At 62.1% G+C, this 25,000-nt stretch overlaps 1 protein-coding gene across 5 annotated transcripts; it reads right to left on the reverse strand.

Moving 5' to 3' along the window:
• LOC121477471 (tubulin polymerization promoting protein) lies at positions 1-23,038 on the reverse strand. Of its 5 annotated transcripts, XM_041731827.1 has the most exons (5): positions 22,935-23,038; positions 16,144-16,240; positions 12,125-12,445; positions 4,586-4,739; positions 1-4,474 (listed from the first exon to the last, which is right to left on the reverse strand). In XM_041731827.1, the coding sequence occupies exons 3-5, from the start codon at positions 12,439-12,441 to the stop codon at positions 4,280-4,282; spliced, it is 666 nt and encodes a 221-aa protein (XP_041587761.1). In that variant the 5' UTR covers positions 12,442-12,445; positions 16,144-16,240; positions 22,935-23,038; the 3' UTR covers positions 1-4,279. The 5 variants fall into 5 exon arrangements, with proteins under 5 accessions (XP_041587761.1, XP_041587759.1, XP_041587760.1 ...); XM_041731825.1 differs by lacking the exon at positions 16,144-16,240 and having other exon boundaries at positions 22,935-23,026; XM_041731826.1 differs by lacking the exons at positions 16,144-16,240; positions 22,935-23,038 and adding an exon at positions 22,711-22,874.
• Between the last annotated feature and the right edge of the window lie 1,962 nt (positions 23,039-25,000).

Genomic DNA, 25,000 nt, shown 5'->3' on the forward strand with positions numbered 1-25,000 from the left:
CACATTTCAACACCTTTATTTATCACTTTACCAATTTGACACACAATGTTAACAACAGCAAACACAGGAGGAGAAATATGCAGACAGACATGAGCTGTTTCACTAAAGGTTTGCAAGCCAGGCCTTGACAGCAGCTCTGACAGGTGACACCGTGCCTCACGCTCTGGGGATGGAGAGGAGGGCCACCCTGTACCCATAGACGTTCCTGGTGAGCACGGCTCTTAGATGCCCACAGATGTGCCTTTCTGAGTCAGAACACCCAAGACGTCGACACTACGTCACCATCACACTGATAAAGTGATACACTCAGAACTCCCTAATGGTAACAAAACAGTGTAAAAATATATTGCATATATATATAAATTTATTTCCCTTTCCTGAAAAAAACTTAGTACAAACTAGTAGTATACGATCCCTTTCAAGTTTTCTTTTAAGTTGTGCGGGTTTCCTTTGTTGTTTGGCTTGGTTTGGTTTTTCAAGAGTCAAAAGGGAGAGCGAAAGCATCTCAAAGGTCAGGGTGACCACTGGCCGGCCCTGCCTGGGGCCGTGCCCTCTGCATGCCCATGGACAAGGGCCACACCCTGACCCGCCCAGTTCCACCAAGTGTTCAGTAGTAAATCAGTGGTGGGGAGCTACTGAGGGTAGGTGTTTTAAGGACATTCTAGCCTATTGGTAACTTCACAGTACAGCTGAATTGTCAACCTGGCCTGCACGGAACAGGTGACGACAGGGTGCCCCATGTGGTGCAGGCTGCAGGAGAGGGGAACTGGGCTGGGCCCCCAGGGCAGGCCCGCACACGCTCCCCATAAAGGGGCAGATGGTGAACATTTTACGTTTCTTCCCCACCACTTGATGCGGCGCTGAAGCAGCCACAGACAGTGCCTGAGCACAGAAGCAGCCCAGGGTGGGGGCAGGAGACTCTGCCCACTGCCACGATCCCGGTCCACCAGCGGCCAGAGGGACACCCATGGCCTGGGCTGAGCTGTGACCACAGGGATGTGGAGACAGAGTGGCACAGACAGGAAGTGGTGCCAGCAAGCCGTCTCCATGTCCCCACCCCCTGGCTTCTCACATCTGGTCCGATTTCCATCGGTCTCAAACTTAGGACTGAGAATGTGAGAGGTGAAAAAATACTCCAGTATAAATACGTATCTTTTGCTACAGCATTCTAAACTTAAAGTGATTTGAACTTCATTTTGGTAAAGCTAACTGTGTTACTGACCACTGCCTAGTTGCCTGTCCTGTCACGTTAAGTAGAAATAAATAAGTATTCTGGTGTGATCGTGTGGAGCGCGCTCCTCCAGTTCCCTCCTGACGCTCAGACACCGTCAGCCCTGCCCTCCCTGACAATGTGTCCTGTCTCCTCCATGCTGTGCAGTCTCGTTTATTCACAGATAGACGTTGGGTTTCTAGTTAACCACGGTTAGTAGAAGCTAATTGGCATTGCATAAAAACATGCGGCACAGACACACACCCGGCCTGTGTGTTCTCACTTATGCAGACCCTGACGGAGGAACATGCGTGCGTGTCTCCGTGCAGTGCAGCCCAAGCACCTGTTTTGTGTGCAAGGGCTGCACATGGGTGCATGGACAGATGGAGCAGATGATTTTAAACTGACAGAATGGTGACCACAGAAGCCTCATGACCAAGTCTTTGCTACCTCTCCCTCCTCCCTGACAGAGGGGAGGTGCGTCTCCCAGGCTTTGGGGAAGAGGATGCCATCTGAGGAGGCCTCGGGTTGGGACAGGAGGGGAAGCGGTGGGGACCACAGTGCCTCTGTGGCCAAGCGGACCTTGTGCTGTGGGGCAGGGCGGGCCACCAAGGGGGACCAGCTGTGTTCACTTGGTTCTTATTTGAGCCCGAAGGGAAGGTGCTATTAGAAGAGTCAGGAACGCGTTCGGAAACATTCATCAGAAGTCCGCTGATGGTCTGCTGTCGAGCAGCTGGGCTCCCTTGGCTCTGCTGGGCTGTTGCACTGGTGCCTTGTGGTGGAACAGGGGCTCCTCCTCCTCCTCTGGGGAGGGTGCTGTGGCAGAGTCTCCAGGGGCAGGCAGCTGTTTAGACCCCAGTCTCCCAGGGTGGTTCTGGGGAGACTTTTTCCTGGAGACCCCCTCTGGGACAGGGGACAGACTTCTGGGGGACGAGGGGGACTCTGGGCCAGGGGGCATCCATTCCCTCTACAGGCAGTGGCACAGGGACCCCCACCCTCTGCTCACCAGGCACGCACTGTGGGGTCGGGGTGTTGCTGGATCCTGGCATCTGTGCTGCAAGGACACCGCTGTTGATGGGCAGGAGCAGCAGCCCCACTGCCTCTGGTGGTTGGCGCTCCCCAGCAGGGTGCCTCACCCGGGTCTGGAGGGGAGACCCATTCCATGACCATGAGGAAAAGCTTTTGGGTTCTGGAAGCAGCTTTCTGCCTTGTGATCCGCTTGTTGTCGAGAAAACACATGTTGAATTCAGACGCATTTCCACACTCTCCTCTCGCCTCTGGGTCTTCACAGGGGTCAAGCCTGGGAAAGGGTGGAGGGGCACAGGGCGGGGGTCCCCCCTGTGTCCTGCCTGCTTCTCTCTCCCCTAGCACTAGGTCCTCTGTTTTCCTGCCTTCCCTGCCATGGAATGGAGGGTAGGCAGCTCAGAGATTGTGTCTTAGAAGTAACTCAAAGCCTGTGACCCATCATTTCTTCTGTTTTAATGCACTTCGAAGTTCTAGATCCTTAGAAGGAAGCTGCTGGCGAGGCCACTGCCAACTGCCCATGGGTCGAGGCCCTGCTGGGGGTGAGAGGAAGCCTGTGAGTGAGGAGCTTGGTGGAGATGCTGTCCTTTCACAGGGACCATGCTGGATGGGAGTCAGGTCCTGAGCCCCTCTGCGCAGACCAGGGACTGTCCCCAGCTCCAGCAACAGCCAGAGTGCCCTTTGGGCTCAGGGACGCCGGTGCACGTGCCACCGTGGTACTAGTCTTTATTTCTGCCGCCTGTGCTGCAGGCCAGGCCATACCCAGGAAGGGGGTGCCCCCAATCAGCTGCTGCCTGGACACATAACAGTGGCAGTGTGGATGGGCTCCAGGAAGCATTTCCCTGAGGCTGCTGAGGGCTTTTCCCAGGACCAGTGCCAGGACCACACAGCCCCACCAGTCACTCTCCAGGATTGGCTTGCACTTAATTAAAGGGACGTGTTCCCGTGGGGCCACTGTGACAGGGGCCCCAATGCTCTGTCCCCTGACCAGCCTCACGGAGAAACCAAATGCTAGCCAATGCTGCAGGCCTCAGAGCCCCTCCCAGGCCTGGTTGGTGTGTGGTTCTCTGCCCTCGTAGGGCTTGGGAGAGGTCAGGGACACCTCACCGCAGAGAGCGAACCACTAAGGTTTGTGCCGTGTGCTAGCACAGAGGGAGCCGCCACGTGGGCGTACAGCCCTAAGGCCCCAGGGGCAGGACAGGGCCTGGGGCAGAGGATGCCTGGTCATGCCAGCCAAGTGACTGTGTCCTGACCTGGGACATAGACAGCAGGAAAGGAAGGGGCAGAAATGGAATTCCCAATGTTCCCAGACCCATTCTCAGAATAAACACATTTCTTATTTCTTCTTAGAAAAGCACAATGAAGTGAACTGTCCTCAGGTTCCATTTGGAAATCTTCAGGCTTCGCACTTCAAACCGTGTTCCTTTAGCCACTGAAGACCTTTCACTGGCTCATCTTCCTCCCCTGCTCACCAGCCTCTGGTTACATGACGTATGTGCAGGTGTGTGTGTGTGTGAGCAAGCACGTGCGTGAGCATGTGTGCGCATGCGGGCACATACGAATCCCACCTCCCCACACCTGCACGGTGTCCTGTTTGGGTCTCGCTTGGTTTTCTTGGTGCTGCTGGTTAGTGCGTTAGCTCATGTTGCCCTCGAGGCTCCTAGGATGGGTCTAGAGGTCAGGAGGTTGGCACCACCTTTGACAGGGTCTGTCCCACTCACCCCTGTGGCCCACCAGCTCCTTTACGGTGACCCTCTGGCCTATAAGCTAGGTGGCTAGTGTGGTCTGGTCCTGGGAGACACTTTGGAAAAGGCCATATGTTGGTGGCCGGCACTGGACGAGGCAGGTGTGTTATAAAAGGTCAGTGAGTTCAGGAGCCCTACCTGGGGGTCAGAGAGAAGCACGCCGGCCCCCGGGCAGGAGGAGGCCCGGGTGCTGCCCCCACAGCCACCCGGACCCTGGAGTCTTGAGTTGTGACCAAGGAGCACAGGAATGTAATGAAGTGTGAGGTGGTGCGGGCCTTGGCAAGAGGGGCCACCAGGCTGCCTACTTGCCCCCCTGCACCTTCTGGTCATAGGTGCCCGCGTGCTTATAGCCCGGCACGTAGCCTGACTCATCCACCAGGTCCACGCGGCCTGCCTTGCCCTTGCCCTTGCCCGATGGGTCGAAGCGTTCCTTGTGGGAGCCTGTGAACTTGGTTGTGTCTGTGAGTCGAGATACAGTAGGCGACGAGATGGCTTTCTGCAAGAGGAGAGAGTGGGGTGCCCCCATGAGCCTCAGGGGCCTCCTGCCGACTGACCCCAGGCCCCAGGAGCCACATTTCCCTGGGGAGTCCCTACCAGCCATGCTCACCGTCACCCCTGAGATGATGGGGGCCTTGCCCTCGATGAGCTTGTGCACCTCGCGGACGGCTTCCTCGCTGCTCTTATCTTTGAATCGCTTCTTGGAGAGCTCTTCAAGCGCCTCCTTGAACTGCTCGAACGTGATGGTCCGGCAGGACTTCCCTCTGAGGGAGAGAGCACTCAGGGCTGGCCGGGGCCACTCCCCCCAGGGTGCCCTGTGAACGTGCTGACCTCGGGGGACCCTGCTCCCACCCTGGGGCCCACTGACATCGGGGAACCCTTGCCTCGCTCCCACAGCAGAAATCGGGTGTAACATTAAAATACAGACTATGCCCCTCCCCCGCCCTGCTGTGCACTGTTTATGCCCAACAGTCGGTCGCCATGGGCGACGGCAGCAAATATAAATTGTCTTGGAAAAAAAGCTTAAAGGAACCACATCCTTTATGAACAACTGGACATTAAAACAAAGCTGTTGTCTGCTTCTAAAATGGGGCGTGAATGGCGTCCACTCCAAGCAGGAGGGAAAGTCAGGGCAAGAAGCACAGAGGCTGGGTCCGGCCTGGGGTCGCCGCAGCCCAACATCCCTCTTATCACTGGGGGCGGCTGCCTCCTCAGTACACCCAGCAAAATGGGCCCAGGGCCTGCATCCCCCACCTCCTGGGCCCCCCACCACCCCTAGCTGGACACTGCCCCCCTTGAAGGACACCATGAGAGCTGTGTGCTGCCTGCCACAGGCCGTTCATAAGATTCCAGAAGGTTCTGAACTGGCTCTGCATCTTTTATCATTTTAGCTCAACACCATTTTTGCCATTCCGCCTGGCTCACCCCCTGCTAATCCATTTGGCAAACCATCAGTGTTCTAGAACCAGGTCCTGTGGAGGCATTCGCCGCTGCACAAGGACAGCTATGGGAGCAGGATCCTGAGTGGGACACCCCGCAGCACTCTGCAGCATCCCGCAGGCAGCTGTCAATGCCCGCGAGCAGAGGGCCTACGAAGCCAAGAACAGGCTGAGGATCTGATAACCTCACAGCCATGGGGACAAACCCGCACAAGGCTTTGCGCAAAGGCGATCCAGCAGAGAGAGACGTCTTCTCAACAGATGGTGTGGGGACAGCCGGCGACCCAGCTCTGAGCTACGCCTTGCAGTACATACAGAAATTAACCCCCAGCCCTAGACTAATCATAAATCCTAAAACTATAAACTTCAGGAAGAGTATCTAACAAAATCTTTGTGACCTCGGGTGAGGCAATGATTTCTTAGAAATGGCACCAAAATAGTCCATAATAGAAAAGAAAAGAAATTGGAATTCACCAAAATTTTAAAAACCACGTCCTTCAAAAGACGCGGTCATGAGGGTCCCACAACCAGCTGCAGGCGGGGAGGGAACACGTACAGACAGCTGAAATGGACAACCCTTCAAACTCAACAATAGGAACAACCGAACGTCAAACACTTGAGTAGAATCCCTGAACCAAACGGCGTCTCCAGAAGACTCGACAGCAAACCCCGAGCCCACCTGGCCCATGGTGAGGGCCCAGTGCACACCCACGGGACGCCTGGTGGGACTAATGAAGTGCTCACACGAGCACTTGAGAGGGTGTGGGCAGCAGGGCACTCAGACCCGGTGTCCACTCAGGCAGGTGGCAGTTAGGGCTCCCGCTCCCCGCACCTGGACTCTATGGGAGAAACAGACTGGAGCCCCACGTGAACTATGAACCAAGTGTCCTTCAGCAGCGAAGGGACGGACAGCACACACGGGGGCTCGTGGGCACCTTATATGTGTGTCTGAAGCCAGCCTGGATGCTGAGCACAGCCCCCTCTCCGCCCAGTCCATCCTGTGGCACTGGTCCCAACCACACCACAGGGGCTGGTGACCTGGTGGACACAGGGCTTCCTCAAATCCAGTGGTGGGCAGTGGGTTCTGCTCCCGAAGCAATCAGCTTTGACCCCCGTGCAGCCTCCAAGCAGAACCCCTGGAGCAGCACAGTCCCCACGGCAGCGGCCCCACACGGAGAACCCCGCGTGCCTTGCTACCCAGCGAGGCCCTGTTTGTTTGTCTCCAGCCATCAAAGGCACTCCTGTCTCCTCTTCACGCCCTGCCCAGGCAGCGTGTGGATGCCAGGCCTGACGGCCAGCCCAGTGACTGGCTGCCGGAGCACGCAGCCCTCTCTGGGCACCGCGGCACCAGGCGCCACCAGTGTGAGTCACTTGGGCTGGGGGTGGGGGATGGCTGATGGGGACTCCTGCCAGAGGCCACATTCAGATCTGGTGGACACACAGGCCTCAGGCTGACTTGCCCGCTCCACCTGGCTGGGCTGGGTGTCCCCAAGTGTCCCCACCGTGACTGCCCAGCAAGGAGTTTGCCCCAGGGGACCCGGCGCCCTGCTGCAGAGAGCTGTCCCCAGCAAGTTCTAGAATGACAATGCCTGTCTCTTCCCCAGAGACACTGATCACATTACACCGCTCTCTGGACACAGAGTGAGCCTGTTCTCCAGAGTTCACAGAACTGGAGGGTGTCCCCACAATGAACCCCCTCTCTCCCCAGCTCCAGGCTGGGCCGGCCCCGCAGTGAGGGGGTCACTGGTCACACAAGGCCCTGTGAGCTGGGGTTTCACTTTGCTTCCCAAGCCCTGTGTCCCCCAGGCCTCTAACCTAACTGTGGGTGGGCAGGGGGCTGGACCCTGCCAGTGCCAGAGGTCACCCAGGGACATCCAGGAGCCAGGCAAGGACCAGCACAGCCCTCCAGAGACAGATTTATGTGTGAGGACCACACACTCCTCACCAGCACCTCCGAGCATCGGGTTCGATGGCACTCCCAGGAGCCCCTCTCTCAGAGGTGGTGCCGGCGTCCTGGCTCATCAGATAACTTGCCACCTCCGGCTGGAAGTTGCTGGCTTTCCCTGGCTCCCCTGACCCTCAAAGCCAGGGCCCTGGATGACCTGTCCAGACAGCCACCTGGCCAGCCAGGACACCAGTGCAGGCAGGATGTGGGGTGTTGAGCGGCCACTTAGGGCCCTGGTGAGGCTCCGCGGGAAGAAGGGGCCCCTGGGAACCTCACTGTGGACGTGACCTGGAGCAGCTCCGACTGCATGCTGTGCCCCAGGACGACCACCTACTGCGGTCACACCTGCCCCGTTTCCTGCCCACGGCTCCCCTCTGCCACTGACGGCTGCGATGCTGCCCCTGACCTGGGCGCCCCCCGCCACCCCTAACTGCCGTCCTGGCTATGGCATGGGGTGGGCTGTGGGGACAGATAACGTGGAGGTCACCGAAACCATTTCTGGGTGTTTGGCAAAGGTCATCCTCTTAAAAGGCCGTCGTGCACTGGGACCCCGCGCCCACATCAACCTGGCGAGGAGCCATCAGGCCAGGAACAACCTGGTTCCTGTGCTGTGCGGCCTTGACCCTGGCCGCAGAGGCTCTGTGCTGCCTGTCACCTGCCCACCACTGCTGACCCTGAATCCGACGCAGCCTGGAGGGAGGAGCCCCCAGGCCCATCAGGGCTCCACCCGCCCCTCCTGCAGGCGCCAACCCCCATGCTGTCCTGGGGGATCTCCCGCCCCAGGCACTGGACATGGTGGCGAGTGTCTGCCATTGCAGCTCCCTGCCTGAGACCGTTCCCGCCATGCCCTGGTCGGGGCCATAAGGGCATGTGGCAAGAACGGAGCAGGTTGGTGGCCCACAGGCCGCAGGGAGCCCCGCCAGCCCGCTGCTTCCTAACCTGCTCAGTCGGCGGCACCCGCCCAGGTGGGAAACACAGCCCCTCACTGCGAACACAGGGCACCCGGGAAACACGCGAGGCTGATGGAGATGCCGCCGCCCTCTGCGCCCTCGGGCCTGGCCTCTCCGCCTGTGCCTGACCCGAGCACAAGCACGCAGGCAGGACGGGCCGTCATCCTGGGCTCCCCAAACAGGGCTTTCAGGGTGACATTCCTACTGTGCACCCAAGTCTGGACTAATTAATATTTCAGACTGCCCTGTCGGCTCCTCGGGTTGGGAGGGTGCAGGAGCCTTGGTCTCCGTAACAATAGTGTTCAATCAAGACCTGGTGTGGAGCTGCAAGAAATTTGTTTAAAATTTAACACATAGTAACATCAAAACAAACAAGCGCTGCCGTGGCAACAGGACCTAAACAAAGCCCGCAGATACCCGGGCTGGCGCCACCGCCCGCGGAGCCATGGCAACCGCCCGCAAACAGAGAGCGGGCGACTCTCCACCAGTCAGCGCCTCGGAGCTTCCACGCCTTCCACGCTGTGGCTCCCACGAGGCACGGGCGCTCCTGCCGTGACCGCCGCTTGGAAGAACTGCCCCAAGACCCCTTGGCGCATGTGCCTGCCACCACCCCCCTCACAAGGCCAAATGAAAACAACTTTTAACAGGCTCCTTGGGGTCTCCTGATGGGGGACCCCATGACCCTTCCAGGGACAAGGGCAGGAGCCCCCACCACACCCTCCAAGGTGCCCCGCAAGCCTACCCAGGCAAGGGCCCTGTGCCTGCTCCCTGGTAGGTGCCCTTGGGGCCAGCGCAGCTTAGTGTGACTGTCGTGACCATGACCCCATGCCAGGCTGAGGGCACCACTGCCCCCTCACCAGACAGTCCCTGCCTCAGCCCATAAGTGGGCACTGTCCGCCCCACTCCCAGGACAAGGACTGCAACCAGACGGGGCTCCCCTCCTGGGGCCCACATGAGTGACGCCAGTGCACCACAGGTGGGCAGAAGGACCCCCATCCCTCCCTGGCTGGTGGGCTGCCCGTGCCTCCTGCAAACAGGGTCTCCAGGCCTGTCGGGGGCACCTGCCCTTGGAGTGAGCCACCTCCCCACCACCTAGGGTGTGGAGAGCCTGAGTTCAACCTGCGAGTGCACCTGCATGCAGCGGTGCACGTGTGTGCATATGTGTGCAAACGCCCACATGCAGCAGCTCGGAGGCAGCTTAAGTGGCAGGAACAGACGGCCACAGAAGAGCCACAGTCAACTGTCCCCGGCGGTTCAACGTGTGTGCTGGCGCCGGGGGTATGGGAGCCAATGGCGCCTCCTGCCTCCTTCCCCAGTGGCCATAGCAGTCAGCATGGTTCTCCCGCTCCCGGTCTGTCCATGTCTCCTGGGTGCACATGGTGTCCCAAGGCCAATGCTCAGGACCTGGAGGACACCCCAGGAAAGGGCGTGGGGAGACCCTGTGGGGCCTCCTTGGGGCTCCTGTTGGCGTGTGGGAGCTCGCGCTCCGTGAAAGCTCTGTGCCGCAGACGCATCCTGACGTCTGGGGGTTGGCCAGCAGAGCTGCATGTGTCTGAGACCACCCTGGACCGTCCCCAGGAGCCACACCGCAGACAGGCTGGCATTTCTGAGCAGGGAGAGCAGGTCAGACCACCCGGCGGAGGCCGCGGCGCCAGAGAGCCTCTGAAGCCCTTCCGCTGAGGACCCCACGCTGGAGCCCAGTCCCTGCTGCTGAGAGCATCTCCACACAGTCCAGGGCCGGAGGGACAGCAAGTGGAGGGACCCCTGCAGGCTGCCAGGCGGGCGTCCCGGGGCGGCGGGGGAGGCAGGCTCCACGGGCCTCACTCGGACACACGGGAGAGGACAAGATGCAGCCCCCACCCGGCCCCCTCCCCTATGGGCACCACCTCCCTGGCTCGCCCCTCCTGGGAATGTCCTTGGTCATGAGGCCACGCCCCCCAGACTCCCCATCCCATGGTCCCTACTCTGTGGGAGTGACCCTGGGGACAGGCGGACTCAGCTGAGCAGCGCACAGCTCTTCCTCTCCAGGGTCAGCCTGTGGCCCAGGAGGAACTAGAGGAAATCCCAAGGCGTGGCAAAAGGTTAGGAACCCACGTCCCAGGTGCGTGGGGGTCCAGCTGGGCTGGGCTCTGTGGGGCGGTGGGATGGGCGGGGCTCACCCACACGTGAAGCTCCACACAGCTGGACCCCACGTGGAAACAGGCCCACGATGCATGGAGGGCCCTGAGTGCCCAGCCGGGGACGGGGTGGGGGGCTGATTCGTCCACAGGCTGTGTCCTCAGCCTCCACAGCGGGGGGCATAAGGAGACACACCTGACTGGACACCCGGGCCCCAATGCCACCACAGAATGCCTAGTCAGAGGAGCGGTCAGTCTGCTGGGCAGTCCCCGGATTTGGGGACTGGTGCCCCTGGCACAGTGGGGGCTGACGAGGTACCCCGGGGTCAGCCTACCTGCCCTCTGCAGGGCCCTGCCCCACAGACAACACAGGGGTCAGAGGGAGCGGCAGGCACGGCCAGGCCTGACAGTGGGCCTCGAGGTTCTGGGCGCCCCCCGGGAGAACCCCTTCCCTGGGCTCCCGGGGGGGCAGCCAGGTCCTGGTGAGGAAGTCACTGCCTGGGGCCTTGTACCAACCACGGAGCTTCACCTCCTCCCTAGCTGCACCCTCCTTTTACCTTCTCCCTACCTGCACCCCCTTCACCTCCTCCTCCCCCCTTCACCTCCTCCTCCCCACCTGCACCCCCTTCACCTTCTCCTCCCTACCTGCACCCATCTTCTCCTCCTCTTCCCCACCTGCATCCCCCTTCACCTCCTCCTCCCCACCTGCACCGCCTTCACCTCCTCCTCCTCACCTGCACCCCCTCTTCACCTCCTCCCCCACCCACACTCCAGCCCTTTCCCTTTCCCTCTGACCCTGGGCCTTGGGAATCCCCAACCCCAGGGCTCTGGTGCCTCAGGGACCCTGGACTGTAAATTCTGATTGGTTCCCCTGGGACCAGAAAGGCCATGTTCCCTCTGCCTGGTGAGTGCTCTGTGCTGGCTCCTAACAGTTGGCTTCCTGGGTCTGCCTGTGCCCACCCCCCCCCCACCCCGAACAGCCTCCTGGCCCTGGAGAGGGTTGCCGTGTTGCCCCACAGGGCCTGATGGTGACAGCTGCCCTTGAGGCCTCGGGTCGTGGGCACGGGTGCCAGTGGTCAGCCCGGGAAGTCAGGGAGACCTCCCTGGGATGGACACACATCAGTGTCTGGTGACAGGGAGGCCCAGCCGCTGGGAATGCAGATGGAAGACACTGTTCATGGCCGAATGCATGGGGGGCCCAGCCATGAGCAGGGAGGACGCACAGTCCTCACATGGAAGATGCCCAGGTGACGGCACACAGTGACCCAGATGAACACGTGTCGCTAATAAGCTGAAAGCTACTTTCCAACAACAGCCAACAAGCAGTGGACACCATGTAGCCTCGGGGGCACCGCTGCTTTTTGCAGGCGTGGTCATGACATTTGCAAGGCAGGAGGAGGCCCTTAGCTGGAGGGCCCCCAGCGGAATAGGGGTGCGGGTAACAATGCCTGACACCCCAGCGTCCAGGAGGAAGCTGTCACCGAGTCCAGGCTGGATGCACCGATGCCAGTGGTTCTGTCATCAGCGTTCACCGCACTCACCCAGGGCCACACTGCCCGCCTGCCCACCCACCCGAGGGATCTGCTCTCGCCCCACGGCCAGTGCAGCGGCCCATGGGCCAGGCCCCCACCCCAGGCACCCCGACATCCCATCCTGAGCAGGGAGAGGCCCCAGAGGTGAGGCCTGGCCGGGACTTACTTGATTTTGCTGAAGACGATGTCCACGTCGGTGACAGTCACGTTCTTCCCGTCGATGACCTGGCAGTCCTTACACAGTTTCGACCAGTTCTTGCCGTGCATCTCCTTCCCGGTGGCCCTGGTGTCCCCGTGCACAGCAAACCGCCGGAAGGCCTCCTCCAGGGCGCTGAGCTCCGGGGCCGTGGCCGCCGCCCCCTCGGGGGCACCTTCCGTCTCCAGCGACAGCCTCTTGGCTGCCCTGTCCTTTGCAGGGTCTCCTGGGGACTTGGGGGGCGTCTTGTTGGCGGCCTTGGCGGACTTGGCCTTACTCTCAGCCATGTTGCTGGGGGGGGGGGGCAGAGAAGGGTCACCGGGCCCCCGAGGGGCCACACACATCAGAATGGGCGCCACCCTCCTGCCCGCCACCGTGCCACCGTGCCCTCCCCAGAACGACAGCCTTCCCGCGATGGGGAGTGGGACTCACAGCTGAGCCTGGCGACCTAGCGCCCAGGGGCCCGGGCGGGGGTGGGGGGGGATGACCCGTGCCAGGGAGGCCACCATAGGGTCCCTGCTGTCAGGAGCTTGGCAGAGCCAGCTGCTACCTGTCTGTGGGTCTCTGCCTTTGTGGGGCACTGGTCCCCAAGCTGGTGGGTCCCTGCAGACCACAGGGGCTGGGCCGCCCCTTCGCTGTGTCACAGCTGCTGGCCCAGGCAGGAGCCGGGGACGCCTGAGCCCCACAGTGGTGTGCAGCCGTCCCAGAGGAGCTGTGGGTGGCCGTCCAGGCCTCGGGGGCTCAGCAGGAGGGGAATGCAGCTTGGACAGCAGAGCCCGCAGGTGGTGGGGCCCCCCGCTCCCCCCACCGCTGCCCACCTGAGTTCCCCGCACCAGCTTGCCCAGAGGAGGCCAGGGCACAGCACCTGGGCTGGGGGCAGCCGTACGGACGGAGACAGTCAGCAGAGCCAAGTCAGCTCAACGCCACCTGATGTCCTCAAAGGCAACAGCCCCCAGCTGTCCCTGCATCCCCGGGGGGCCGCAGAAGTATAGCCGCAGTGAGAAAACCAGGACCCGTGTCCACGGAGCTCCAGCGGCAGGACGATGGTGGAGACATGGGTCGGACCCTCAGGGCTCCCACCCACCTGGGGACAGGGAGCACCCGCCCTCACGGGGACTCAGAACACAGGCCAGGTGACACCATCGCTTCCAGTATTATCAGTGACACCATTTCTTTGTCTGAAACAGGAGCCTGCTGGGCTGAGGTGGGAGGGCTCACATCCCGGGCACTCCTTCCTGTCCTTTGATAAATCCCTGTGCTGTTTCTAAGATGAGGTAATAACGGTAAAATTCATTTTAAAAAGCCTGAGGTCTCCAGCAGAGGCTGACTGGGCCATGGTGCTGCCCAGAGACGACGCCCCCACATAAGAAGGCCTTCCCAGAAGGCGCGGGGACTCCCTGCCACCCCCCACCGCCACCTCCCTGCGCCCCCCCCCACTCTCCCCTGCCCTGCATCCCCAGGAGAACCCAGCCTGCATGGGGGGGGTGGGGGGTGCAGGGGTGGAGGCCCATCAGGTGTGCCCAGGTGTGTTCAGGGCTCTCTGGCTGGCCAGACTGGGTGGTCCCAATGCCCTGTGCGCCCCCTCAGCATGAGGAGTTCCCCGGGCCCAATCCCCCACTCCCTGTGAATCCCTAGAGTCTCTCTCCTTGGCCTCACTCATCTGCTTTCCAGAAAAGACCCCAGACTGTTGAGACATGTATCAATTGCGGGGACGGAGAGGGAGGAGGAAGTGAGCCAGAGCTGGGATCCTGGGTGTGTAGAGGCTGCCAGAGGCCAAGGGATGCCCCTGCCAAGTGCACCGAGCATTGCGGCATCAGGCCCACACGGGCCAGCTGAGCTCCCTTGGGCCCCCTCCGCTGTTGGCCTCAGGGGTCCCAGGGGGTGAGCGGAGGGAGGGACCAGAGGGGCCAGCCGCAGGGGACTGATAAAGCACTGTGTGGTGCAGGCTGTGTTACTGGATTTGCATTTTCAAAGAAGGGCTTGGAGAGGCCCTGCCAAGGTGGAATTACAGACCAGAGTGGGAGGAGCCCGAGGGCAGCCCCTGCCTGCAGGCCTGACCCCAAGGGTCCACCAGACTTAGGGACTATCCCACCACCAGAAGGCTGTTTCTCAGATCCCGCAGGAGCACCAATGCTCCAAACAACCACCACGCCAAGGGCCAATATCCAAAATGAACTGGCTTCCGTTTCAGAATAACTCTGGCAACCTCCTTGAGCCTTGACTTCATGAAGCAAAACTTAGAGAAAAGGTGACACAGGACAGACCCTGACAAGCCACTGTCAGTTTCCATATGGGCATCGGCACACAGAGCTCTGACCAGGAGCACAGGAAATTCCTGTTAGTGATGTGCCTGCAACAGGCCCGGGTGTGCGCGGTGAGCGGGGCCTGGTGTGTGCGGTGAGCAAGGGCCAGGTGTGCGCAGTGAGCAGGGGCAGGTGTGTGCGGTCAGTGGGGCCAGGTATTCGGTGACAAGCTGTACTCCCACTGGGATGGGGCCCAGGGATGACAAGCAGAGTGGGGCAAGGTGGGGGCTGGCAGGACGCACATGTCTGGGAGCCTGGACCGGCCACAGGGACACAGAGGTCACCCCAGGCCCTAGCACGCCACATGCCGCTGGCTCCATCGCCCCCTGGGCCCTCCTGGGCCCCTCCTCGCTGGGAACCTCTGGCCCCTCTTCCCTGCCCACCTGCCCCTGGCCCCACTCTGAGGCCCCCAGGGCTCCGGCCTGAGCCTGCAGCTGCAGACCTCCTGACACTGGGAGCCGTATCCCCGAGGGGGGCCAGGCCCGCCCCATCACACCCCAGCAGCCTGGGACGTCTGCTCACAGGGCGGTGTGAGTCCACACCTCGGAGACAACAGGTGAATGAGGAGAACCAGTCTCCCCAGAAAACATGTTGCAACTACAGCACCTGGATCCCAGGGTTCATTGCGAACCCAAAAAGACAAAACATTCTCAGCTAACCGGGCGGGCAGTGGTGTCCTTGGCACCCATGCAGCCTCCCACCTGAATGGGGGGATAGTGACCCCGAAGCCCACGGGCCTGCTCCCCTCCAAGCTCCTGGAGACACTGCCACCGCTCGGCGCCCCCGGCAGCACCCACCTCCCCGCCAGGCGAGATCTCATCTTGGCTTCTTGTGTTAACCTCTTCCACTAAAGGCAAAGTGCCAAGCCCTCTGGGTACCCTGGGGTCTGGGGGTGGGACACACGGTGTTGCCAGCTGGATTGAGAAACAGGCTCTGGGGCAGCCCCGGTGGTGCAGTGGTTTAGTGCCGCCTGCAGCCCAGGGTGTGATCCTGGAGACCCTGGATCGAGTCCCATGTCAGGCTCTCTGCATGGAGCCTGCTTCTCCCTCTGCCTGTGTCTCTGCCTCTCATTCTCTCTGTGTCTCTGTGAATAAATAAATAAAAATCTTTTTAAAAAAATTTGAGAAACAGGCTCTGGGTCCCTGCAGACACCACAGGCCCTGCAGGGGGAAAGGGATTCTGGGGGTGGGAGCATCAGAGGGAAGCTTCCAGAAGCCACCCGGCCCTCCCTGAGTTCCTGCTCAGCGTCCCTGATCTTCACTCCCATGGGAACCACCCGCCCCACGTCCTCTGAGTCGTCACACGTGGGCCTGGTCCAGGGGAAGCCGTGGGTACTGCAGCCCCTAGACGTTTCCCAGGCCCCAGGTCCTGACAGATCCCGTTTCTGGGCAAGAAACCCTGAGGGCCCCGGAAACGCAAGCATTCCTGTGGATGCATCCAGCCGGGAGCACAACTGCCCACAGACCGAGCGGAGGGTGCCCACAAGGAGGCCCGGCCTGCCGCCAGCCTCTTGGGACTACCAGGGACCACGAGCCACATGTGCACACGGAGGGGAAATGGCCAGAGGGGACTGGGGACTGTGCCTCCCCGCCTCTCGAGGCCCCATGACCGCAGTATGGGATGCAGGTGGGTGCAGGCAGCAAGCCTCCCGGGATGGCGCGCTCCAGAACATTCCATGTGGCTTACCTCCCTGCTCCACTGCCTTCCGCCAGGGCCCAGGGGCCCTCTGGAAGCTCAGGCCCCAGCCTCAGGGTCGAGAGCTGTGTCACCCTCGGTGCTGCCCCTGATGGGAGCAAAGGCCACCCTGAGTCCCCAGTAGGAACCCCCATGCCCGCATCCTCGATCCACCTGTCTGCAGACCCTGCGGGGACCCCGGGATGACCCCCGAGCCCACGTCCTCAGCTCTATGTCTGAGTGCACTTGAACACAACACGGCCCTTTGGCAATTGTTCACACTTTTTATCAACGTGGTCCCCACTCCGTGGCTGCCTTGGACACTCGATGTGAATGACCACTCGTCCCAGCTGAGGGCCGTTCCAGGCGGTGAGAGCCTTCCAGGGGCACACAAAGCGGCCTTTCTGAGCTGCGCACTCCCGAGACACCAGGACAGTCCGGAATCCCACTGTCTGCAGAACGCGGCCCCGAGATCCCTGCCCCCATATCGAAGTCCCAGTACAAGAGCTGGCGTGACCTGAGCTGAGTGAGCAGGACCCCGCTCGGGTTCTAGGGCCCATCACCTGAGGCCACTGGCCAGACAGGTCCCTGGGGCCGTGATGTCCAGGCCCTGAAGCCAGGCAGCCCTGAGGGCCCCGGGCTGTGGCTGCCCAAGGAGCTGCCTGAGGAGTAAAACCAAACCCCTCACTGCTGGGGAGAGCAAACAGTTCTCTCCGGACAGGGCAGCAAGCGGGTGTCCTGTCTGCACCCCAAGTGTCCCGGGGCCTCGAGCCTGTCCTGTGCTGTCCCGCAGTGAGGTCACTGTGGGGGTCCCCCCTTGGACCCGAGGAGCCGCTGCCCGGCTGGGGGATACTTGGGGTGACCAGCACAAGGGGCGACCAGCACAAGGGGTCAGGACTGGCCGAGGGCAGTCTGTGCGCTTCCCAAGACGGCCCCACGGGGCAGGAGCCTTTCCAGTAAGGGAAACTGAGGAAGGCCTGGGCCATGGTGGGCTGGGGGCATTTTAACCCCCACCCGCCCACCCACAAGGGCCCCTAGGTTGCCCTCCCCTTGGTCTAAGGAGGACATTCTCTGGTCACCGTGAGGTCAGGAATTTGGGGGCACCTTCTCAGGTAGGGCCCCAGTCTCACAGGGGGTCTGAGAACTCTGCCAGCCAGGAGTGTGGGGCTGAACATGTCTGCAGGTGGATCAAAGGAAATGAAGGGTGTGGGGTGCACGGCTTGAGGGGCACCATGGCAAGCCCCCGCTCCCAGGAGAGGGCTTTGGAACCAAGGACAGCACAGTGGGCCCAGGGCACCAGCAGGGACAGAGGAGCAGGGGGCTCGGTGCACTGCTCCTGGTTCCCAGGCCCCCAGGCCCCCAGACTAGCCCCCAGACCAGCCCAGGGCAGCCCCTACGAGAACCTACTGGAATCCCCATGGCTCACGGTCTGGGCCGTGCTTTCCCTGAGAGCTCTCCTTCAATGCTCCGATGACTTGCAGCTCACGTCTGCGGCATGAAGATGAAGGACATAGGTGCCACGTTACCCATGCTCTATACCTGGTCTCAACGACCACACAGGTGACCACGTGCAGGAGGTGAGGACACGGGGAGAAGCTTCTGAGCCCTCCCTCAGGCACCCTGCACACCGCCCCGTCCCACCAGACCCGGCCAGGTGTCTCCACCAGCGCCTGCGCGACCCAGGCGCCCAGGTGCTCCTCGTGCAGGCGGCAAGTGTAACGGGCCGAGTGGTAGCCCCGAAAAAGGCAAGTCCACATTCTAGCCCCCAGGACCTGCGATGTGACCTTGTTTAGAGAAAGCGTCTTTGCAGATACCAGGGAGTTAAAGCTCTCCAGGTGGGGTCTCGATGAGCCCTGAATCCAATGACAAGTGTTCCTGGAAGAGCAGAGACACACACGAGGCCACATGATGGCAGAGCCACAGGCCCAGGAGCCCCTGGGGCCCCGGGAGCTGGAAGAGGAGGGAAGGACCCTCCCCTGGACCCTTGGGAGGGAGCATGCCCCCCCCACCAACCTGGATCTCTGACTTCTGGCCCCAGGACTGAGAAGATAAATTTCTAGGTGCTTGTGGCCCCGGAGCACTCGTGTGGCCAGCAAGACGCAAGGAGGAGTGTCCCTCACCGATGACAGGCGTGGAGGAGAGGAGCCGGGGGTGGGGACACCAAGAGCCCAGGGGCCAGGGGGGCCAATTCCCGAGGACGGGCTCCCGGGGAGAATGTCCACATGACACCTGCCCACTCAGGTGGCCGCTCTGCACACGGGCCTCTGGTTTAGAGGAGGCTCCCAGTGCACGTGGAGTGCCCGCTGCTGGGCTGAGCCTACGCACCCCGCATAGGGGTGGGGAGCTGTGCCACAGGGGACCCCAGTCCACTCACCTGCAGGCAGAGCATCTGATGGATTCAGCATCTAGTCATCGTACGAATTGTTAGCAAATCAGGACAAGGGGGGAAAACCCTTAATTTGACAAAGAGGATCACTCACAAAAAACTAAAACATCTCACACTTAAGATGAACAAAATACTGAATCTTTCTTTTCAAGCTGGAGCAAGTATGCATAATGAGACAAGCAAAGGAAATAAAGATAGAAAACTGGTCAGAGAAGAAAAACCTCGTGAGCTGCAATTTCTAGGGTCGTGCACCCCACACTGCAAGGAAGCCCTTGGGTTGTTAGGTCAGCCGGTGGGTTTAGTGATGTTCGGACACACAGTCAGCACATGGGGTCAGCCTCACGCCCACAGAGCAGCAAAGACAGACGATACGAAGTATTTAGAAATTAACTATTTAAAATATCATGAAGACACATAAATCCCATAAAAGATGCACAAGACCATCAACATAGGAAACTATTATTGAAAGAAACAGAAGATCTAAGTGATGACCTTACAAACACGGGTTGGAATCTAAATCTAGAAAGGTGGCCACTTGTCCCTAAAGTCAACTGCAGGTTTAACTGAACCCAGATATGAACTCTGACGATATTCACACCTGGGTACGTAGGTGAAGTGCTGTGGACACATGGTGACCTTGACACAAGAACAAGGTCGGTCCGCAGGCACTGAGACTGGCCAGGAAGCTTCGGGAACAAGGGTGGCATCCCCTGGTGCAGGGACGGGACGGGAAGCCCGCATAGGCACAGGCGTGACCAGGGGGCCCTGCAGGAAAATTGGACGAGCGTGTTTTCAATAAACGGTGAAGAGCTGAAGGCCATGGAAGTGCGGGGACATGGGCATCACAGACTGAAGCAGGAAAGGCCATGAGGAAAGGCCACGGAGCCACTCCTCGGGACACGCAAGACTCAGAAATCCCTGTCCTCAAAGGAGACAGTTCTGGAGATCAAGAACTCCTGCTCATCGAAGGGGAGAGAGTCGGTGAGCCGCGGGGCGGGGGTCGAGACCTGTCCTGCCTGGTGGACATCGGCTTGTCTCCAGAATGTGGGGAGGACCCTCCAGGTCAGTAAGGAAGAGACAGTGACTCTAGAGAGACAGGCGGGACCCTGGGTGGCACTTCCTGCAGGGATGCCTCCAGGAGGCAGCGGGAGAGGCCCCGGGGCAGGCACCTGGCAGTTGGGGCGCTGGCACCTGCCCCAGGCACCTGCAGCAGCGGGAGGACAGAGTCTCAGAGCAGGAGGGTGCAGGGGGCAGGGTGGCCCAGGGGCATGGGGCTGGGGGCACAGGGGCAGCCACAACGGGCTCTCAGAAACACCCAGAAACCGTCTCCCACCAATGAATTGGAGGCATTTCCCTAGCTGCCTGCACCAGGGGGCACAGCCCCAGGATGGGGAGACCACCCCCCGGGTTCTGTCCTGGCACAGGGAGACCACTGTGTCCAGATGTGAGCGAGCAGGGTAGCCTCAGGTGGCCCTGCCTGGCCAGCAGATGGAGACCATAAGCAAAGCCAACGTGGTCGCTGTCCTACCCTGGTTTGGGGCTGTCTGTCCAGCATTAGACGCCCAGAGCGGGGCTGAAGGTTGGAAGGCGGACAGCAGCGAGAACCGTGAGGCACGCACCGTGTGTCCACCTGGACTGGTAAGAAGGTGGCTTTTTTGGAAGCCACAGGGTCTGGGGAGCCAGCTTGGATCAGATTCAGGGGCCACACCCACACCCCGCCCACCCGGCTGACCCCTCCCAGGTGCAGATGGGACAGTGGGGTGTGTGAGGCCATGCGGGGTCCCCGGAGGAGGCTGGCTGCTGAGCGGCATCCCCACTGCAGGGAGAGCTTCCCAAGTGGAGGCTGCCTCTGCTCCCCTGACACCTGGCCGGTGCTCGGCAGACACGCAATCACACAGTGTGAACGGATGGGATCTGGGGAAGCGTGGCCGAGGGCAGAAAGTCACCCGGATGCGCTAGGGACAATCTAGGGACAATGCAGGGGCAGTGGGTGAACTGAATCACGGGAGGAGGAGCAGAAAAGGCTCCAGGTGGTTTTAATGTCTCGGCTTGAGGAAAGTTAAGAGCCTGCCTGCCATAAACCTAATTAAAAGAAAAAGGGGTGAGCATGCTCCTTGGAGGGCAGGCCCTCAGGCCCCCCTCTGAAGGAGAGGAGCACAGCTCTGCGGGAGGCGGGGAGGAGGCTTCGAGTGGTTGTGTTCTCACACTCTGTCAGACTTTTGACTCTTCACCAAAGAAGGTCCTGCATTTGGACGTGACATTGCCACTGACAACCGAGCGGCCACCATGTGCCCTCGCTGGGTTGGTCGGGAGCCAGCCTGACTCCCCAGATCAGATGAGACCCGGGATCAGCAAGCCAGGCCCTATGTGGAGCTGCCCTTCACCCCAGGATTCCTGGAGGGTCCCCTCTCCCTCCCCCCTGGGGCAAATCACAGCCATTCCCGGACTGACTTTCAGGTGCAGGGCGGGGGGGGGCTCCCCCTGGGAAGAGGGCTGGCTGCTGAGCAGGATGATGCGGGTTCTGACACCACATCTGACCCCCGCCTCCTCCCCAGTACACCTGCTGCTTCAGTGGCAGGACCTGGGGCCGGCTCCGGCGGCCCAGAGCCAGCGTCCGCGGGTCCAGGGTCGGAGGGCTCAGGTGCACTTGGCCCTCAGCAGAGGCGCCCAAGCCTCCCAGCCGAGGTCCCCAGACAGCATCTTGTACACGCTCCCCCTGCCTCGCCAGCAACATCAGCCGCTATAAATAGGCCTGGCTCGCAGGCAGCAGGCCTCTCCCAGAGGAAGCTTTTAATTCTCAGCCGCCCCTGCCGGGAGCGTTCTGCTGCCCTGAGGACAGTCTGGCTGCTAAAAGCCTTCCCTCAAACCTCAAGCAGGATGAATGATTTCAATTTCTTTCTGCGATTCTCCTGTGACTTGCACGTTTTCTGCCCTGAGGATGCACAGCCTGTGTGTAGCTACGACCATGATTTACAATGACTCGAAAGCACTCCGGACGATGAGCCAAAAGACGCCAGGAAGGTGAGACCACAGCTGGCCTGGCCTCCCCTGATCCCCATTGCACCGGCTGCCCACACACGCACGTGGAACGTGTGGACAGGCGTGTCATAGCAGAGCACCTCTCTGGGCCGGCCGGCCTCTCCCCAGGGAAGTGCACACCTCTCTGTGAGCCACAGCTTTCTGCAGATGCTCCCAGGAAATTCAGCAGCACCCCTCCCCCCCATCACCCCTCACAGAGCCCTGTGATGCCGACCATGTGATGGGAGCAGTGGCTGGTACCAGAGAAGGGGTCATGGAATCCAGTTTAACCACGGTCGAGCCGGCTGCTCACTGCCCCTCCCCCGTTTCCTGCCTGTGCCAAGCTTGCTCTCCGCAGCACTCCATCCCAGAGGCCCATGCACTCAGGATCCCATCCCACCTAGGGGCGAGGGGCTGCCCTGGGCTGTGCAGAGCCCCCCACAGTGGGTCCTCCCTGAGGGCTGGGTGTGGGGAGTGTGAAGTGGGAACCGGGTCCTGTTTTCATCGTCCCCCAGAGACCCTGCCAAGCATCCAATAAACGCTGGCTGCATTAACCAATAAACGCGCAGACCGATGACAGCATAGCCAGCTTACCCTAAAAGGTGTCTGATGATCAGAGGCACAAAACGCCTATCAAAATGCCCGAGACCAGGCCTGCAGGAATGGACATTCTTGCCACCTCATTTCGGGGCTACATTTGGGTAGCTGGGGCCGGGCTCCCCCCGAGTGGCGCGAAAGGAAGCTACCAGTGGTGACCGCGTTCCACGCTCACGTGTCAGAGGGAACACAACACCCCTCCGGAGGCTTCTGGATTTGCAGGCTGCAGGTCTGACAGCCTCACCTGCAGTGATGATGGTGACGCAAACACTGGGCTGGGGGCCTTGGGACCCCACGGGGCGACGGAGTCTGTGCCCAAGGGTCCCCCTCGACCCGGGCCCTTTGTGCGGCCCTGGGGCTCCCGGAGGCGGCGCTGCAGGACCCTCTAAGCCCTGGTTCCCCGCGTCCGGCGGGCGGCAGCCACCGCCCCGGCCCGGGCAGCGGCAAACGGGGTCCGCGGAGCGGGACGTGGGGGCCTGGGCGCGCGGCGGCCGGGAAGGGGCTGCAGGGGCGTCGCTGCCGCGTGGAGCACCGACGCCGAGCAAGGCCACAGCCTCAGGGCCCGTCTGCTGACCCACCTGTCCTCTGCAGCGCCCTCGGCGCCCCCAGACCCACGGCCTCGACGCGGTCCCCGGAGCACCGGCGCGCAGCGGGAAGCCCAGGGCTGGGGCGCACGGACGCGCGGGGCCGCCGCCGGAGGGGCTCGGCGGGCGCAGGTGGCAGGCGCTGCGGGCGCCGGCGGGGGCGGGGGCGGGGGCGCGGCGCCCGGTGCCCCGACCCGACCCGGCCCGCGGCCTCTTACCTCGGAGATGCGGCGACTGCAGCGGGCGCCTCCGCGACTCGGCCGCGCGCGACCGGGTGTCCAGCGTGCGCCCGCGCCCCGCGCCCCGCGCCCCGCCGCCCCGGCCCCGGCCCCGCCCGCCCGCCCCCGCCGGCCCGCCCCGCGCGCTCATTGGCCCGCCCGCCCCGCGCCCCGCCCCGCCCGCCCCGCGCCCCGCCCCACCCCGCCCCCGCCGGCCCGCCCCGCGCGCTCATTGGCCCGCCCGCCCCGCGCCCCGCCCCGCCCCGCCCCGCCCCGCCCCCCGGGCCCGGGAGCGCGCGGGGCGCACCGAGGCGGGTTGCGGCGCCGCCTCTGCCTTACAAGGCCGGCGCGGCGCCGGGGCGTGGGAACCCCGCGGGGAGGCGAGCTGGGGCGCGGGGCGGCCGCACCTGACCCGGGGCCCCCGGAGGCCGGCCCGCAGCACGCGCGGACGGGGCTGTCGGCGGCCGGGGCGCGGGGCTCTCCGCGGGGACCGGGCGGGGCGTGGAGATTGCGGCGGCGGGAGCGTGCGGACGCGCGGGCCTCGGGAGCCGCCTTCTCCGGGCGGACGAGCAGCGGCCGCGCGCCCAGCCGGGCCTGGGCCCTGGTTGCCCTCGGTCCGGGGTGGGCCTCCCCTGGGGCCTCCCCTGGGTGCCTGTGCGAGCGCCGCCCTCCGGAAATCCTCGTCCAATTTCCCTTTCTCTTTCCTGGTGGCACCTGCTGCTCCTTCCCTGCCCAGGGCCAGGAGGCACTGCCCCCCCCCCACCCCCCGCTAGCGCTGGGACTCCCCCCGAGCCCCCCAGGACGCCCGCCGGTGGGGAAGCCCAGCCCGGAGGGGGGGTGACCTTGAGGTCACTTCATTGCGGAGCCTCCCTTGGACCCAGCAGAGGAGCCGTTACCCTCCTAAGTCCTGGCTGGGACCCCTCCAGGCTCTGCCCTGCCCGCAGAGGAGCCAGAAGTGGTGGCAGGACCCCGCAGGTAGGAGTGGGGCGCTGGGTTTCACCCCAGATTCCAGCCAGGTCACAGAGCCTGCAAAGGCAGCAGAGCAGACTGGGGTGCTGCCCCTGAGAGGGGAGCTGGTGCTGGCTCCCCAGGGGACCGCTGGCTGCCTGCCTGCCTGGAGCAGCAGGGGGTGGGGACGGGACAGCTTTTCCTGACACTTTGGGAGCCTCGGACAGGCAGCTCTTGGTGTCCTGGCTCAGCCCACTCCGACCCCACAAAGGTCCTGGCTCCCGTGCCTCCTCTCAACCCCTCTGGTTTCTGCTCCAAACTGGCGACAGACGGGCATCCGTGCAGAGGTGTGCCTGCTGAGACTTCGGGCTCTGTCCAGGCTGGGGCTGGCTGCACCCCTGCGCCACCTTCTCCTGGGCGTCATGACTAACAGCGCAAGTGAAGTCACGAAAAACTCTGCTCTCCGTGTTCTCCTTATCACGTCAGCCCAAGATGTCTGCTCCGTTGTGCAAACCCGTCCCTGTGCTCTGACGTGAGTGCAGTGTGATTTACCAATGGAGGTGAGCACCAGGCTTCAGGAGCACGGATGTTCAAGAAACATGTTCTTCAGGGGGAGAGGCGAGCCGTGGGTGATGGGCGGGCTCCAGGGGATCCCCAGGACCAGACAGGCAGAGCCACAGCCCATGGAGGCCCTGCCCCCATGTCCCGGGCTGGCCTGGCGCTCCGCTGGACCAGCCAGTGGCTGGAGCTGGGGCTGTGGTCCGTCCCATTCGTGGACTGTTACTGGCTGTGCACAAAGTGTTTTCGGTTCGCAGGTGTGCTGCTGTACAGAATCATGATGGAATCGCACCCTGGTCCAGGGGTCACCGGCCCCCCTCCGGCTAGTGTGCCCTTTGTGGGGGAGGCAGCTGTACCTCCAGGTTCTGGCCCGCCAGTGACCTGGACAGCCTCCATTTGCCCTCTCATTACTGCAACCCGACACAGCTGGCAGGACACGTCCACACATCTGCCTGGCAGCTGCATGGGCGTGGCCCGTAGGCCCGAGCGGTCTGCACATGTGAGACACTGGGCTTGTCTCCTGGGATCACCGGACAAAGGGCCACATGCTGACAGCCTGA

Source organism: Vulpes lagopus, chromosome 17 (assembly GCF_018345385.1).
Source record: "Vulpes lagopus strain Blue_001 chromosome 17, ASM1834538v1, whole genome shotgun sequence".
NCBI classification, from domain to species: domain Eukaryota; kingdom Metazoa; phylum Chordata; class Mammalia; order Carnivora; family Canidae; genus Vulpes; species Vulpes lagopus.

What these genes read in the sequence shown, in the direction of transcription:
- LOC121477471 (XM_041731823.1), bottom strand. Translation starts at nt 5,284, where the DNA reads ATGGTGTCCTTCAAGGGGGGCAGTGTCCAGCTAGGGGTGGTGGGGGGC. An exon ending in CCATCATCTCAGGGGTGACG is followed by an intron (nt 4,475 to 4,585) that starts GTGAGCATGGCT and finishes CTCCTCTTGCAG; the next exon opens with AAAGCCATCTCGTCGCCTAC.